Here is a 17,948-nt window from a genome sequence, read left to right as displayed (position 1 = left end):
GTGCTCACACAGTTACCAGTGGCACAGCGTGACCAACTGTTAACATCATACTCGTACTCCTCCATCTCCAACATATGGAACGCGTGCAAAACACGCCACCCACTGACCGACCACTCAAAGGAAAATTCTTTAAACAATAGACCTTCGACGTAAATCGAAAAAAGATGGTGGTTTTGAAAAGGAAAAAAAATTATTGTTAAAGTTAGTGTACGAGTACTTCGGAAAGAATTCCAAGGAAGTCAAGCAAAAAATTTACTATGAAATACAAAAGGAAAAAACAGTCGTAAAAATTGAAATAATGCAAAATAATTGAAATGTTGGAATGGTACAATGATGGAGAGCTCGTTTAATAGAAGAAAAGGAAGATGGATACTTCATTTACACTTCAATCGGCTACAGTTTATTTGGAGGTCAAAAGTTGAAAACATGTGAAAATTAATTAAACTATTATGAAGTTGTCACATGAATATATAAACAATAGTTTTCTTACAGTGGATTATAAAATCTTCTTAAGAAGATTTACATTGTTCTCGAGCAATGTAATCGAAATTCTGCGGTCTTTATGTAGTCTCCATAAAGAAATACAAAATCGTGAAAGAGGACCAGACCATAAAAAGTTAGCAATTTTTAAAATATGTGTTATCCTTTTGTAACGACTCAAAAGGAAGGTAGGTACTTTAGTAAGACAGGATGCAAGAATAATTATAATTTTATGAAAACATAAGAGAAAAAATCTTTTTATGATTGACTGAATTTGTAATATATTTATAGTGATTTCAATAGAAGATAAGAAAAACAGAGGTACACTTTGAAACTATTCGAAAGCATAGTAGCTACTTAAGTAGGACAGGATGCATGAATCTTGTCCGAAGTGATTCTTTGCCGAATCATCTTTGCCGAACACTTTTTTCTTCAGTTTATGGATTGAAGAGTTCATTTTTAAACCAGCGAGCAATCTAATTACCACACGATCGCCTTTGTATACTCTTCGTGAAGGAAGGCCTTGCCATGAATGAAGATCTGTAAGTTTATATGCAGCATTGTTTGAAATAAGAGGTGCCTTTTTGTTATACTTGTCTATAGTTTTAATATTACTTATATGTAATTTCGTTACGCGAAGCAATTTATTTTAAAGGAATAACCATTGCAATAAGAAGTAGGTATTGCAATACATGATACACAAAATTCTATTCTAAAAAAGTAATATATAATTAGTCTAAGAAATTTGATCCTGTCTGAACTGATGTTAATCCATTAATGAACAACAACGAAATTTGTCATAGAAGTTAATCCTTTCTGACTTCATATTAACCCATTAATAACCAACAACGAATTTTACTAAAAAAAGGTTTTACAATTAGAAAAGGTTTTATACTAAATTCGTTTTAGTACAAATGAATCTATTTGACAATATTATATTAAATGTTTTTACATAAATAACATAAGTAAAAGTACTGTGTGTTAATATATTTTTTTATTTTTATTTTATTTTATTTTTATTTCATTTTTATAAAAAAAATAGTTATTTATTTATTCACTCGTTTCTACTCTGGCTTTGTTATCAATTAATTTGAAAATAAAATTGACAAGCCATTTTCTTGAAACAAATTTGAGAAAAAAATTGACAAGCAATTTTGATGACTCCCTCTAATTCTACTGAAAATCGATACTAAATTACTTAAACTTTAGATTTCGCAAAAATTGCTTGACAATGATAGGTCCGGGTCAAGTTAAATCGAAAACAAAAGACCAATGATGAGAACTTGGCAGTACTCAAAGCAGCGTTGTATGGTTAACCAAATTTCAATAAATTAACAAAAATTTGTTATTGTCTTTTCAATTCTATTCGAACCTTCGAACTTTTAGTTTCTTTTCCTCATACGATGCGTCGTTTTTGACAAAAAAAAATTAACATTAAAACATTTGACTTTGAAGCTTATAGACCTGTCAAATCCACGTTCACACAGACGAATCAGTCTATGAGTTGACTATGGTTTAATTCCATAGCTGCATTGCTCATTATAATCATAATTACAACAATAATATTATTTATAAATATTATTTGCCAAAGCTCACTCAAATCCATTAAAACAAAAATTGTACCCATATTAACAGCAGATCAATAAATCTTTGGGAATACTTTTTAGCAATCAAAAACTTACAAAATTATATATTAATAAAAGCCCAAAAATATATTTCAAAATAAGTGCTTTGCAGCATGTGTTTTATATGCGTCGAATAACTTTTATATTATTCATCATAACAGCATAAAAACAGCAAAAGCTGTACTAACCAAAATGTCCAATAGACGCCAATAAAAATACTTCAAATCCTTGCTGCAGTCCAAATCCTTAGTACTCGGCACTGCTTATGTATATTCTCACTTTATTCGGAGCCATAAAAGAAATGTTAAAAACGCGTTTATGAACGCCATAAAAACCAATAAAAATATTGTGTATCAAAGTAATTTGCTACCACACAAATGACTGGGAAAGTCTTCATCCTTAGCACCATACAGTAGAGCGACGAATACCGATACCGCTCGCTCTAACCCAAAGCAACCGAAACGCTGCTGAAGCAGTCACTCATTTAGGCGAGCAATTCTAGAACGAAAATCGAATCAAATCTGTGAACGAACTAATAAAATGAAATGAAAATAAAAGCGTGAAACTTTATTGAAAACAAAATGTTGGCAAATTTCGGCAATATGTTGCCAGCAATTTTCGTAACATCAATGCCATCCCTCACACACGCCATCCGTAAGCACTGAAAGGACTCCAGGCAAATTCATACTCGTATTTAACGCATTTTAAGTATGCCCGACTAACAAAAAATAAAATCCTTATTGGACTATTAAGACGGAATTGGCATAAAAACGGTATAAAATAGTAAAAGCAAAAGTAAGAGAAAAATGAAATCGAATATGAAAAATACATGCCGGTGAGTAAATAACCTAAATGGGACCCAGAGTTTTCTCCCTTAACGGAATCGCGAAGAATCTATGGCAGTTTTCGACGTAAAGCGAATAGTCATGCGAATGTGCGCTGTGTATGTGTGTGGACTTGATTATGATATATTCGCAGTGAAGGAGCTGTCTGTGAGTAGGTCTTGGATTAACAAACAATGGGTTGGAGTTGGAATAAAGAAAAAAAACACTGCGTCAGCTTGTTGCCCATTTTACTTCAGCAGCTGCTCTTTTCAAACTGAAACGTATTTCTTATGATTTCATCGAATTTCTTATGAATTACAAAAGCAAAAAAGAATATATGGGATTGAAATCTATGTGCTACGTTCTGGCACTTGCTGGCAGAAATATTTATTCTTCACATTCATGAAATATTTCTGCTTTTACCCATACCCACTTATTAATAGGCAGCAGTTATAAACAATAACCTCCATGCGTTCACAGAAATACGTGACGTCACTGAATTGAGTTGTCTTAGTAGCAACAATCAACCACCAATCATCCCTCCTACTCCAAATATAACTCCCAGTGAAGTATTAAACGCAAATCCTTAAATGTCGTTTTATTGAAAAACTGTTTTTGTTTTTGTTGTTGCGAGTGGTGTGTGCACCTTGTGTTGGAAGTTGAGGACTTCGATGAGAATCGCAATGGAGTTTGTAAACAGAAAATTATAATTTGGGGTAAATTATTATTGGCAATCAAAAAAGCCATGGAACTTGACTAACAAATGGCACGATAAGCAATTCTTGTTGTTGTTTCAATTTCTAACACCACTCCATTTTCTGAGATTTTGGGGTAGCAATTGAAATTCCAGGGTACAATAAAGTTTTCAGATTATGAATGTTAAAATGTCGATTTAAATGGAATTCAATATGAGAATAATTATTTAATTATTGTTATAATCGATGTGCGGTAAAATATTATTGCGATTCCATGAGGTGTGGGTAAAGCAGAGGGTATTTTAAGAAATTTTGCTATAGTATGTGAATAGTTAAGTACAGAAGGTGAAGTTATCAACAAATATATTATATGAGAAATGTATTACTTTGAATGGATTTATTTAATTGATTTCAGTTAGTGTGAGAGAATTTGATTACCTAATTTCATGGACATGGGTAATATTCTTTTAAAATATTACTATATTATAATATCAAGACTTTTCCGTGTATCGATACATGGAAACATTGGGTTAGTAACTCTTTTTATCGTCTAACTCGGACTACACCAGCAAAAATCAAATCTATTTTAAAATTTTAAGCAGAAATTCGATGCCTAAATCCTATTTATTAGATTCATGTTTCGATGTCTCCAATATTAATCTATTCTTAATCTGTTTATATTGTCATATCAACACTAATTTTATCTAGTTTGTAATATTAACTTAAAAGTAATATTTTTTTCTATAATTAACATATTCTGCTAATAGTATAAGATGTCTACTATCTGTACTTTTTCATCCATTAGATATACCATGTTACTGTGCTTATATTATACAATACTATAAGGACGAAATAAGTATTTATGCTTTTAATAGAAAATGATAGAGTACTGTGACTTCAAGAATTTTTTTTTGTGTGGGAGATTTTAGTTTGACATTACCGAGATTTGACAACAGATTTGATAATATTCAGTCTTCTGAGTTAGTTTAGAAATTGAACTTGTACCATATTTCTTACTATAATAACACCCTAATCGCGTGTACTGCTATTATTTAGTATTATAAACAGTTATTCCATTTTATTCAAATACATAATTAATATGTATTAAAGTGTAGAAACATAGAATTGGCCATTTTTAAGTAGATTATAGTCTCATAATATATATTAAACATATGAGTACTGTTTTATATATCTTTACAAGCACAACTACGACTGGTAGCGGAAGTATTAATACTAAGGGTCCCAACAGACTCTTACTAAAGCAATAGAACTACTGCGGGATAGAAATTTTTTTTTGAAGATTGTTGCTTACATACAGTGTCCATAATCTTTATGATTGGTCAGCTTTAGAAAATTAGTAGCTATCTCTTAACTCAGACTAAAGCTGAGCAATCATACGGAATATATCAACTTGATTCTAGTATGTGCCTACATAATTTCGAATAATTTCTCAATGAAAGAAAAATGTAAGTAGTGGTGTGAAATAGCTGTGTTATAGAAGAAAGAAATCATTTTCAATCAATGTAATTTACCGGCTCATTGAATTGAAGTGAACTATAAAAAATGTTTAATAAATAACCGCACGAATTATGGCACCAATTCTTCTAATTTAGTTCCATGTGCCTTCTGTATCTTCCCACGTCTCCAAAAAGCCTTCCAATCTTTAAAAATCTTTAATCGTATGAGTATGTGGTGTAATAGATGCCATATAGTGATACTTTACAAGCCTTCGGAAAAATCAAATATCGTTCTGGGAATAAATTTGATGAATTTGAGAAAGATTATACAGAATGTAAAATCATTCTTTCACCTAAACATTCATTTACCCATTATTTTTCATATTAGTAATCACAGGGGTAACTTTTAATGACTATACTAAAATGTAAAAAGAAAATATAAATAATTAGTTATCTTGAAATACACTACTCAATCCGTTATCAAATAATTTTTAAAATATTTTAAAATTACTATTAATATTTCTAAATATAATATTCCATTCTATTACATACATTCTTAATTTTGCAATAATCACATAATCTTATTAAAAATAATATACCAAAATAAAGAAAACGTTTTAATTTATTTACAAAATAATATTTATAATATTTTATTTACGTCATTTTCGATTTAAAATATTTACAATTTCATTTTATTTATTTCTTTTAGTTTAATTTTTACATGATCCAACTGAGATACACTTTGAATGCCAGATGTACAGTTTGAAATTTCAAGGAATACAGTTTAAGAGTCATTAATTAAATACTAACAGTTTGAAAGCTATAATTCTTCATATAATTTACCAAAGTTTAAAACCAAAATACAAAATAGTAAAAATTTCGTTCAAAATAGCGAAATTAACATTAAACGAACAAGCTTAAAATATAAATAAATAAAAATAACATATAATAGTATCATTAAAATAAATTACAAAATTTTATAGTGTAACATTGTGCGGTGGTGCTACTAGCAAAATGGGTTGTAAATTTAATGATTTCCTCGATCCCGCTAAACTAACTGCATCTGTTATATACGCGTTATTGATTTCACCTGTGGAATAGACTAATAAAAATAAAAAATATTGTTCTGAAGTATAATGTTAAAAACACAAATATTTACCTTTATACAATGAACTTTGATATAATGGGTCTGGCTGCAGGCGTACGTGTCTGGTGGCTAATATGAAGGCAAGTGTAGCTAGAACAACTCCATCAACACAACCAATTATTGCTAACGGGTATGCCCAGCGAATGCCACATAAACCCAATTCAAACCGATTTGCATCTGGACCACAAATTTTGCGAAAATCATCTGAATTCCAACCGAAGGGGAAAGCAGCACAAGCGACAATCATACATATTGCTGTAAAAAATTAGGTAAAGAAGAATATATTTAAATAATGAAGACTGACATTTGTTTTAGGAATCAATGTAAAAAAAAAAATATTTTTAAAAAATTAATAATACTTTAATTGTTGTTATTATAACTGTTATTATAATTCCGGCAATCATTGATAGAGCAATTATTTTGAAAATATATCACACACCTAAAGGTGTGAATAAAGTCTGGGTCTAAATGAGTCGTCATTCGTCGTTTGACTATGTGATTATCATAACTAACGTTCGTGGGACACTGTTTCGTAGGTAGGTCTAAAAACGAAGGGCAAATCAAGTTCGCGTAGTTTTAGATGAAGAGCTAAGACCATAATTCCAACTACAATAATAACAACAACAAGAACTACATATACAGAGGAAGAAGTGTAGAGGCGAGGAATGAAGTTCTCTACATAAGAGTGAGGAACATATGATCTATTGGACCAGTTTGTGTCAATGCTAGTCACATATAATTAACGACGTAACCAATTTGAAAAAGATGTATTAATCCAATTATTCAAACTTGACAACTATAAAATAAAGCGATCCTTTTTTGAATTTCCTAATGAATTCCAACTATGTTAAATACTATGGTTACACTAAAATATTCGAAAAGTATCACAAATCGGATATGGATAGATATAATTTTCTTTTCGTTTTAGCGACAGTTTCTCTTTCTCAAAACTAGGGAAAAAAACGATCTGGGTTAGCTGTGTTCATTGGAAACTTGTTGCTATAATTATCGATATATAAAAACAGAATGTCATTACAAGAACAATTGCTCCTTTTCAGTAACAGAGTTGTGTAAATATAATCTCAATTTTACATAACGATGGACTATGCTAGGGACCAACACTGGTAACATAAGGTGTAGTCATTACATAACGGGGGAATATATTGGAGACCAACATTACATAAGTAACTGGACTAGTATTTAGACCACTATGATTTCTTCAGGGTAAAAATGAATATAGTCACTCATATTAAAAAATATTAACAACACCTGCGCATATCAAATGTAGGCAATTAACTTTAAAACAAGATTATGTGTTGAAGTTTACTATATCATGTGTATCTTCACAGCAAATATAAAAAATATCGAAAATGTATTTATAATACTTAAAAGCGATACTCAAGAGAATTATAATCTATTTAAAGAGTTTAGTAACAACAATTATTTTAAATTAAAAAATTTTCATAGTGAAAACTCTTAATTAAATTAGCTCTTAAATATTAGCGCTCTTAACACATTTTGTAGAGATTTAAAAAAATTGCTAGAATCACAAAAAATAAGCTATGACGTTCGTGCCATCATGGTAACTGTAACAGAGCTACTTTAAGAGTCCATATCCTGGAAATTTCAAGTTAGATTATTAAGTCTTTTGAGTTTTCAATATTTCTATATGGTCTCATATACATAATATCTAATTAACTATGCTGTTGCCATATTTCAGGTGAGAGGGTTAACAGGTACTTAATCCTCTTAAACTCAGACAGTGGCTCCGAGACATAAACCTGACTATTTCCAGAAACTCTACGTTTAACTTCATTAAATTTTACAATTAAATTTTGGTTCAGCAATTTGATATAATAAAATTGTATCAATTTTTATTTTTATATTTAAACAGAAATATTTTGCAAAACTCAATTCTTTAATAATTTTTTTTATTTTTATATAAACAAAAAATATGCTTATGAAAGAGTTTGTTAAGCTTATTGCAATAGACTCAAGCTGAAAAATTGTTTAATTCGTTGATAATAAGCATAATCAAAACCGCTGACCAATTTATTAAACCTCTCCGCAACACACGAAATCGGCACAACTGCAATTCGAGTACGTGTTGTAAGTGCATTTTTTTTCTGTGCTAATACTTTGACGAAACTAACAAAACATTTTTTATAAATTTCGAAACTTCCGTATGTGAAGCGAATTTATATAAAAAAATATTTGCTTTCAAGCCAAAACTTTATATATGATAAAAATAGTTATTATATAAAATAGGAAGAAAAAAAATTTCAGCATAAACGAGGCATCAATATCTCGGTACTCTTATGCAGACAGTTAAGTTACACGTGATATTTTTACGATACACTATTATTATACATATTTCGGAATATTTATTTTCATTTTCATAATATTTACATACTTAAATATTTTGAAATATTTTTTCTGAATTAAGTCATATACATATAAACAAATATAAATGATAATACATATTTAAACGTTAAGTCTTTTAATGTCAATTATTTTGCATAAGCCCCAGATCATATTCCTATAGTTTACTGATTTCATCCCTGATTTCATAAATGATATCATTTACCTAGATTCTCAAAACTCAGACATGTCATTCAAGTAGCTTACAAAAAAGATAATATTTTTTTATCTATTAATAGACAAACGGGCAGTCAGACAGATATAAGGTTAGATATATCCAAGCATAAATATACACAAGTACAGAAAAGCAAATAAACTGAAACTTTGGCTAATAAAAATAACACTGAGAAGCAAATTATTTTTGATCGAAGACTATTAGGGGAGGTAGGTTCAATCAACAAATCGTAGGCGCTTTCGGTTAACAAATCGTAAAGTAACAAACAAACCCATATCATCTTGCAAATACGAATATGTGAAGAGTCAATATAAAACTAAAACTAACGTTAGTCTAGAATTGCAATGAAAAAATATTAACGTCCAGTAAGCGAATTATAAAACAATCAATCTGGATGTATCTGGATGAAATATGAAAAATTGAGAGCAGCAATGTGTCATCTATCCGCACATCCATTTTCACGATAAAAGATAACGATAAACAGATAGAATGACTAACAGGAAGATAGATAATCAACCATTGCTAAAGCGATTCGTTTTGTTATACTCACTAGAATGAAATATAGTGTTTATGGTCTCTAAACTGTCTTTCATCTCATTATCAACTTTTTAAATCTAATATATCCCTTTGATTTAAGTATATATTTGAAATTTGGTATCATCTTTCCTTGGTTTGACAAATGGTTGAACTTTGGCATCACAGAGCAACACGCTGGCGTCAGCTTATCGAATTTTAAAGACAGGTTTTTGAGAAAAAAAAACAAAATTGGCTCTCAAGTTTTTTTTTTGCACTTCCACTGACTTAGCTCGTTTGCGCGTGAGTGCACAGAAGCATAACATAACAGTAATTAGGTGTTTCGATGCTAATATGGGTCGCTCTTTGGTCCCGAACCATTGTGTTGGGCCCATTAACCCAGGCCAGTTTCTATAAAGTGCTATCTACTAACTTATATGGTGCCCCATTCTAAACAACATCCCAGACTCATTTCTGTAAGATCCTACCCACCCACTTATTTCATTACGCATTCTGAACAACATTCCTCTTTCCACTCTACCTTCACCCTACTAAATACAAACCTATACATTTGTATTTGTAATTCCTTTCATACATCCTGCTGTATATAGATCTCCACGGGCTACAACAACTACACTACATTAGTGAACACTCTATAAAGCAAGTACAACATTAACAAAATACAGTAACAATAAAATACAATAACAACTATAACTATAATATATAATAGGTAATACCTATATAACAGAAAGTTAAACAAGAGAATAATTTTTTTTATGTTATAATAAAACTACACAATTAATTAAAAAAAAATTAAAAACTTTAAAAATAATTAACTTTATACCTGATATAATCTGCATCCAACCGCAAATGTGAAATACTTTAGTTGACTTCATGAAAATCAAAAAAATTAAGAAACAGATAGTGAGCAAGGCCAGGGCCACAGCGGCCGCCATAAATAATGTAGCCAACTGCAAATGAATATAATTTTATTTAAATAAATTCAGAGTAAAAGAAAAAAACAATTAAAAACTTACTTGAAATGAAAACGTTGGCACTGAAAGTATATTTTCCCATCGTCTCTTACAATTATCGAATATTTCATCTTTCTGACACACCTGCCAAAGGCCTAAACGCCCTGCGCTCTCATTATCTGGATCACCAACCCATTCTGAAATGGATATCGATTATTACATATATTATTATATGGATTATTGAAGAAAACATTAATAATAAATAATTGTATTAATTAATTTAGGTTTACCTGGCGTCACAAACGCTACGATGCTTATAATCGCATAGCAAATTGTAAAAATGGTCCAGAGAACGGCAATTGCCTTTGAATTCCTAATGTATTTTGTGGCGTATAAGTGAGTCGTATCGACATATTCGATTTTTGTACCCATTTTCACTTAGTGTAATGTGCTAAAATGAAAAAAAAAAAATTATATATATCTATAAGAAAAAAACAATATAAATTAATTTTGTATATAGCATTAAATTAAGTCAAAATTATTATTAAAGCGTACAATACAGGCGGAGGTTGACTTATTTAACCACAATACAATAATAATACTTAACGTTTCTCATAAGAGCAACGAAACCGCCGATATTAAATGTTTAAAAAAAGTATCTTTGAAATACATTGTATAAAAGTTGTTGAAATTTTAAGCCGATTAGAGCCTTTCGTTGAACGACCTCAAAACTCTTTACAACTAATTTTGTGTTTATTACGTTTTTGGGCCATAAATAAATTGAGCTAAGATACGACACACTGCAAAAATTTGAACTCAGCTTAGGCAAATCTTGCAACTCTTTTTACACTTTCAACAGGTTAAAGATATTTTAAGCTTTTTTTGCAAGTCTCTATTTAATGACAAATTCAAGAATTATAATAAAATCCGATTAACCGACCGTGAAATTTTTGCAGTGTAAAGTTAATTAAGAGGCATCAAATATCTAGCTATTAGTGACGATCATGATATCATTTGATCATAAAACTTTTAATTAGCATTGCTTTACCACTTTTGTTGTTAAGAATGGTTAATTAGTTGTTTTTTAATTAAAAATATATTAGATAATTTATTTAAAATATCTTTGCGAATACTGCTTTCTATGAAATTAGTTTGTAAAAACATTGTGCGAAACGAGACAAGTCTAGTAGATAGATGGGTGACTGTCTAACTTCCTAAGTACAGTTGCTATTAAAGAAAAAGTGCAATCTTCACATATAATTAATTACTTTCAAACTTAACTCAGTTGACGTTAAAGGAAAAAAATAAAATCGTTAATAGTTTACAATAGACATTTACTAAGAGTACATTTACTAAAAGTTACTAAGTAGTAGGCACCCCCCGTTACATAAGGAAAATTACATAATGAATATTAGGAAATTAAAAAACCCTCGTCATTATTAACTTAAGTAATTAAGTCAAACAATAAAAATGGCTTCAAGTTTGAATAAAGTGAATTCAAATGAAATTTTTTATGAGCTGAATAAAAAAAAAAAATTATTAAGAAAATTATTGCTCCTTTATTACTACTCTATAAAATCCTTAAGACATAAAATTGATAAATAAATTAGCTTTTCAAAGAACTTAATATAGAGTCTTTGTTTTCATACATAAACACACACGCATACACACATACGTTAAAAAACAATTGCTCCACTATATATATACATATTATTGCTACTCTCTTGGAGAAATGGACTCATGGACAATCTATTCTGCCCCCTTCAGGGATTCAAATTATTTCACCAAGTTCGATTGCCACAATTAATCAACTTTACTGAGCCCTATTTCTTCATCCGATATAAGACATCGTTTTAGGTATTTTTTCTAACTACCTTTTCAACGAATAATAATAAAAATTATTAAAAAAAATTTAATATAATAATTATTATTATTATATTATAATTATAATAATATAATAATTATTATTATTATTAAAGTTATTATGTTAGTGGATCTAACACTGCAACCTAGAGTTCTTTAATGTTTCATTATGAATCCAAAGTATTCCTGTTAGTTCAACTTCCTCTTTACATTGTACTTTTGAACCTTTATAAGAGACTTTTCTGTCTTCTTTCGATATGAGCTCGGATGAGGAAATACCTTTATCCACCCAGATAATTTTTTTTAGTGCTATTTATTTATTAGAGCCGAGCAAACTCCCAACAAATGTATTAAAATCTTATGCTCTTCTCTACAAAATCTAAAAGTTTTATTAGAGTAAGTTCCCAGTTTTGTAAGGTCAGAAATTTCTGTAACGATTCTCAAATAATTTTTACTTAGTTGCATACCATTTCTAAGCGGTCTTGAGTTATAAGACCCTATAAGAGCTATGCCTTGTGATAGCTGTGATAGTTTATCCCAGTATAGCTTTCTTTATTTCCTGCCACAGAATAGTTACACGCCTACAAGCCAGAACGCTGCCCTTCTTCTGGCAAGTTTGTTTGCAATTTCGTTGCCGAAAATTCGAGCGAAATCCACTCTCAGACTTTCTGTTACTCATCTCAAACTTTAAATCATCTTACACTTTTCCATATACATACTACTGTCATGAACTACTTTTTCAATGTTTAAAATATTTATTTTCAAGTTGGTTTGAGAGCCGATTTAATTGAAGACCACAGGAAACTAGTATTAGCTGGCTAAGGCCATGGACGAATCTGATAGATCCGTAGCAACACCAGATTAGAGTCGTTAGTAGCATTTAGTGACAGTACACATAAAAAAACTATGCACAAGAAGAAAGCAACAAACTTGCAGCAACAACTATGTTGTCTTGTGTGCTATAGGAGTTTGTTTGAACAGTGCGAAATAATCATCTAGCTATTACTGCTAAAAATTTGAATTTTGTATGATAATTATTGATTTGCAACATAATATATATGGTTACAGATATACATCAACATGACGGTGAGTCCACTAAGAAATGAGTATTTTTTGATTACTTTAGCTTAATACTTAAAATATAATTTATAATTACAACAGTAAATTATAAAGAATGTTAAAGTAATAACTGCAGAAAATTTTTATTATGCAAATATTCTACAAAAACTACTACAAAATAGTATTCAAAAATTGAAGGATCTTTGGATTAAATTTCAATATAATTTAAGGGAACCTACACTGAAATATGAAATATTTTTTGCAAATAAAAATTCGTTTCGAGAATTTATTCAACAAATTAACTTCAAACAAAGATTTAAATGGTTTTTATTAAGTCTATTAAATTAATACGATCAAAAGCTTAATTTTATCAATAAGATTATTAAAAGCAGTAGTCTATTTCTGTCTACCTCTAAATAGAATGCAATGCAGTTGTCTTAACCTAACTTTAGATGTAATGACATAAAGTAGATAATGACCAAATCAGCACTTTAAAAGTGTCCTTATTAAAATTTGAGTTGTTAAATATAATTTTATATAGAGATATATATGATATTTTTTGAATTTAATTTATTATTATTATAGTTTCTAAGTCTTTTACTCAACAATTTCAAAGATTGTTTGCAAGTTTTAACTTTAATTATCCGTTAATGTTCTTATGAGATACATTCTCTACATAACTGTATAAAAATAAACACTATGAGTCATAAATAAGTAATAAAATACACACTTGATTCAAATTTATATTCATTTTTATTAGCTGAATAATTTCGATACAAAATTAATGACATTTTTTTTATTAATTATTAAAATTGATAAATTATCTTTTGCGGTGGTGAAACAACAATGCCAGCCAGCATCACCGCAGATACTAGTTTAATAAAAAGAGAAAAAAAGCATATTTTATAAATCTACACAGTTAAAAATGTGATATTTTACTATATCTTTAGATAAATATTAAGCAAAGCACAGCCAAACAAAATAACTGTTTTGTTTGTTGTTGAAGCAGTTTTCCTTCGAATCACTTGTGAAACGAATGCTTAAAAATTGTATCTCAAACTTTGACATTCACGTTTTTAGCAAACAAGCGATTCAACGACGAATGTAGTGAACAATAATTTTACAATAAAAAATTCATAAAAAATTCATAAAAAACTATAATAAAAATCAAATTTGAAAATAAAAGCAATATTTGATATATATTTGAAATCTAGTGGACTTTAATTTATTATTGGCAAGACGCAGACTTTGCGCTTTTGTTTGTAAAATTATTTTTATTTTATTTTTTCTCATAATTAAATTAAAAAATACGTAAAGGCGGCATTCACTGCAAATGAGCGTTAAAATGCACGTATTAAATAATTAAAATATTTTGAGATTTGTAATTTTTTATTGTTTTTGTTTGTTACAAAATGAAAGTCATAGTGAAACTTATGACACACTTGAGAAAAAATGTTTGAATTAAAAGAAAAAAAATTAATTTTAAGTTGCATCTAAAAATAGTTAACAAATTATGCAAAATCGGCGAAATACCGCAGATTCCACTTTTAATAACTAAAAGATTAATGTATGAAAATAAAGATTAAATTAAGAAAAGTCTGTAAACAAACTCAAACACCATTCACTCAAATTGTTGAGAATAACATATTCCATCATATTAATGAGTGGCTGGAAAGAGCAGCTCAGACTGATTGGAACAATACAATTGCCTGCGGAATCCATGCAGAATCGTTATGGCTAAAGAATCCATGTCATATCGATCAAAAGCCAGAACTAGGGAGCTGCTTATGCTAAGAGAAATGGCATCCAACTTGTCGCAGGGCTTCTCACTAGCCATTGCAAAGTTAGAAAGCATATATCGAACCTAGGTATTACTAGAGCCGATAGCTGCAAACTTTGTTGGGAAGAAAAAGAAAACAGCAGCACACATTTTGTGTCACTTGTCTTGCCAGACTTCAATACTTATCCACTGCCTATTGACTTATAACGGAATTAGGCAACATCTCTCTAAAGGACATAACATAATGGCGTTCTTAACTGCTACTCATGTATGGAACTAAAGTGGGTATGTCTCAATAATCCTCAAAAGAGGAATATCCAAGTTCTCAACGCGTTTTAAAATCTAATCTAATCTAATCTAATATCTAATTCCATCAATTAAGTGGCGTTGTTATGCGTCCTAGAGATAATGATAATTGAGAACCTACAGATATAGAGTTAAAAATGCTATACACAATAGATCTATTATGGTAATGGCATATATTGATCACTAATAATTATAACATTTATGATTAACGATAGCATTTTAGATTAAACAGCTCATAACGCCTCTCTACACCTTGACTGGATTATTGTATATCACTTCATTAGACTAAGCAAAATTGACATCAGATCTGCACACCTTCCTTAGGATCCTATAGCCATAACCATTGTGATTAAATAACGCTGTGTTGGTAAGCCTGTCAGTTTTCGCAAATAATTTCAGGGTTCTATCATTTATGTCATTCGTCCTAATGTACCATGGTACTTTAAAAAGTCTCTCAGAGCCTGGCTTAGTACAATTTCTAGCTGACGAATAGTAATGTCTGAGGCTTTGCTAAACGCTACACATACGCATATATTTAATAAATAATATATATATATATATATATATATATATATTAAATCACTAAACATTTTTTTATTCAATTAAAATGCCCATTTTAGAGCAGTAAATGGGTCTTTAAAATAAACAAGACCCTGAATAAATATTCTTAGATTAAAAAAAATAATATAATCAAAAAAAAGATATAACAAAAAAATAATATAACATTTTCAAAATGTGAAAAGTTCTAATTCTCAATCAAAACTTATCAAAAACCCAGATTTACAAACATTTCGAGATGTATCGCAAGTCTCCGATAAAGCTAAGCTCGCTGGTCTCACACATATAAGTTGAAATATCGATCGAAAAGTATATGAGTCGAATTTTAAAAGTGATTTTTTTACAATAATGAACACAAATACTTGGACCTTGATTGTATCTCCCGACATGCTTACGGATATGCTTATGTTGACATCAATTTTGAATTAAATCGGAAGATATCTAGATATAAATTACAATGAGATTTTGATTTCTTCGAAGCCCCAATTTAATAGAGTATTTTGGTAAATTTCATTATTGTGATAAACTTTTTGCATAACATCATAAATAGCTTGATTTAACACGAACTCGATCCCGAGAAGAAAAGTCGATTTGACAGATTCCTCGTAATACTCCCAAGTCTAATCTATACTGATAAAATCATACACTTCTGATGTCACTGACAAAATTGCACTCGAATCTGTTTTGTTTTATCTATTTTTGAAACTCAAACTTTGACATAAAATTAGGGTAATGAAGTCCCTATAGCTTACACTAAATCTCTCTTGACCGATCAATGATCTTCTAAAATATCCTATACTTTCAAGTATACGAGTATACTGATGTATGGCGTAAAAATTTTAGTTATACTATTAACGAATAAATTCTTCAACTAATTCAAGAACCTAATATAGACACTAATTACCACGGCATTCATATTTCAAACTTTTATTCAAATTTTATTGCAAAATACTATAAATATTTAATAATTTATAATTTCTTTTACTTAATTTTTACACATTTAGAACGGAAGTTCTTTGTTGATAACTCGAAAACCTATCAGCTCAATAAATCATAATACTTTGACCTACTTTGACTAATTAGCAAAAATGAAATATAAATTTTTTACCACGTATTATTATGAGTTCTAATAACTTGTAACGAAATCAAATTTAAATTAAATAAAAAACACTGAAATTGTATTTAAATGTCAACCAATTATCTTGTAAATATAACCATCAAGAATTATATATCAGTTTAGTATCATATTTAGTAATTTAGCAAGTATTTCCACTTCTATATGGAAAACTTATATACGATACCTAACTAATGCGGTTTTTACCCACAATTATTTTATTATAGAAAAATGTTTGGTGAGAATAAAACTTAAATATTTGCTATAACATTTAAGTTTATGTATGTAAACTAGTACTTAATGAAGCATTTTAATGCCACTCCCTGTGATATTTATTCTAAGCAAGAACACAATAAACAAGACTTAATTAAATCTGCATGATTCTGGAAACCACAAATGAAAAAACGTCAAGAATATCAATATTTAAGCGTAAATATAAGAGTAAACCAGTTTTATTTATATCTTGATTTTGAAATAAATTCATTTCATCATCCCATCAAATGATCTAACTATTAGTAAAATTTAAAAATTGTCACCAAAGCGTCTTGATGATATTGATAAAAGCAGATACACAAACAAATATGTATACAGAAAATAAAAGCAATAATAATACACAACATTTTTAAATCTATTGACGTATATATAAGGTGGACTCCAAAGTAGATAGCACATTTTAGTAGCAGGAACTTGTAAAATCGAGTATTAAGCGCTGGCTTACTAAATGTGATTAACTGATATTCTTACAAAATTTGATGACATTTCAACGAACTCCAAAAAATTTGGTTTTATATTTGGTAAAACTCTTACCAAAACATTTGAACCGATGAACTACGTTTACGATGATGTCTGTTTATCTCATGGCAGAGTTGTAAGGAGCATAGAATATGTTGGGCAATCGAAATCCATAATAACCGCAGATTAATTAGAATAATGCTAATACTGCATACATAAATTACA

General features: G+C 29.4%; 2 protein-coding genes across 4 annotated transcripts in view; both read right to left on the bottom strand.

Moving 5' to 3' along the window:
- LOC119678584 (sensory neuron membrane protein 2-like) overlaps nt 1–65 on the bottom strand; it is a 14,978-nt gene extending 14,913 nt beyond the window's left edge. Inside the window, exon 1 of the mRNA XM_038090537.1 lies at nt 17–65. Within this exon, the coding sequence (XP_037946465.1) occupies nt 17–65 (49 nt within the window). The remainder of the gene's footprint in view (nt 1–16) is intronic.
- A 5,681-nt stretch (nt 66–5,746) lies between these two features.
- Nucleotides 5,747–17,948, bottom strand: part of LOC119671351 (LHFPL tetraspan subfamily member 3 protein-like) — a 33,667-nt gene continuing 21,465 nt past the window's right edge. Inside the window, exons 2-6 of one of the 3 annotated variants that reach the window (XM_038081938.1) lie at nt 10,602–10,762; nt 10,375–10,508; nt 10,182–10,308; nt 6,241–6,483; nt 5,747–6,171 (exon numbers count right to left, since the gene is read on the bottom strand). In XM_038081938.1, coding sequence (XP_037937866.1) covers nt 6,059–6,171; nt 6,241–6,483; nt 10,182–10,308; nt 10,375–10,508; nt 10,602–10,743 — 759 coding nt within the window. In that variant the 5' untranslated portion in view covers nt 10,744–10,762 and the 3' untranslated portion in view covers nt 5,747–6,058. Of the gene's footprint in view, nt 6,184–6,240; nt 6,484–10,181; nt 10,309–10,374; nt 10,509–10,601; nt 10,763–17,948 lie in introns of all 3 variants that reach the window. The other 2 variants (XM_038081936.1, XM_038081935.1) reach the window with 2 other exon arrangements.

Source organism: Teleopsis dalmanni, chromosome 1 (genome assembly GCF_002237135.1).
Source record: "Teleopsis dalmanni isolate 2A chromosome 1, ASM223713v2, whole genome shotgun sequence".
Lineage (NCBI taxonomy): Eukaryota > Metazoa > Arthropoda > Insecta > Diptera > Diopsidae > Teleopsis > Teleopsis dalmanni.
This window is presented reverse-complemented; position numbering and strand designations above follow the sequence as displayed.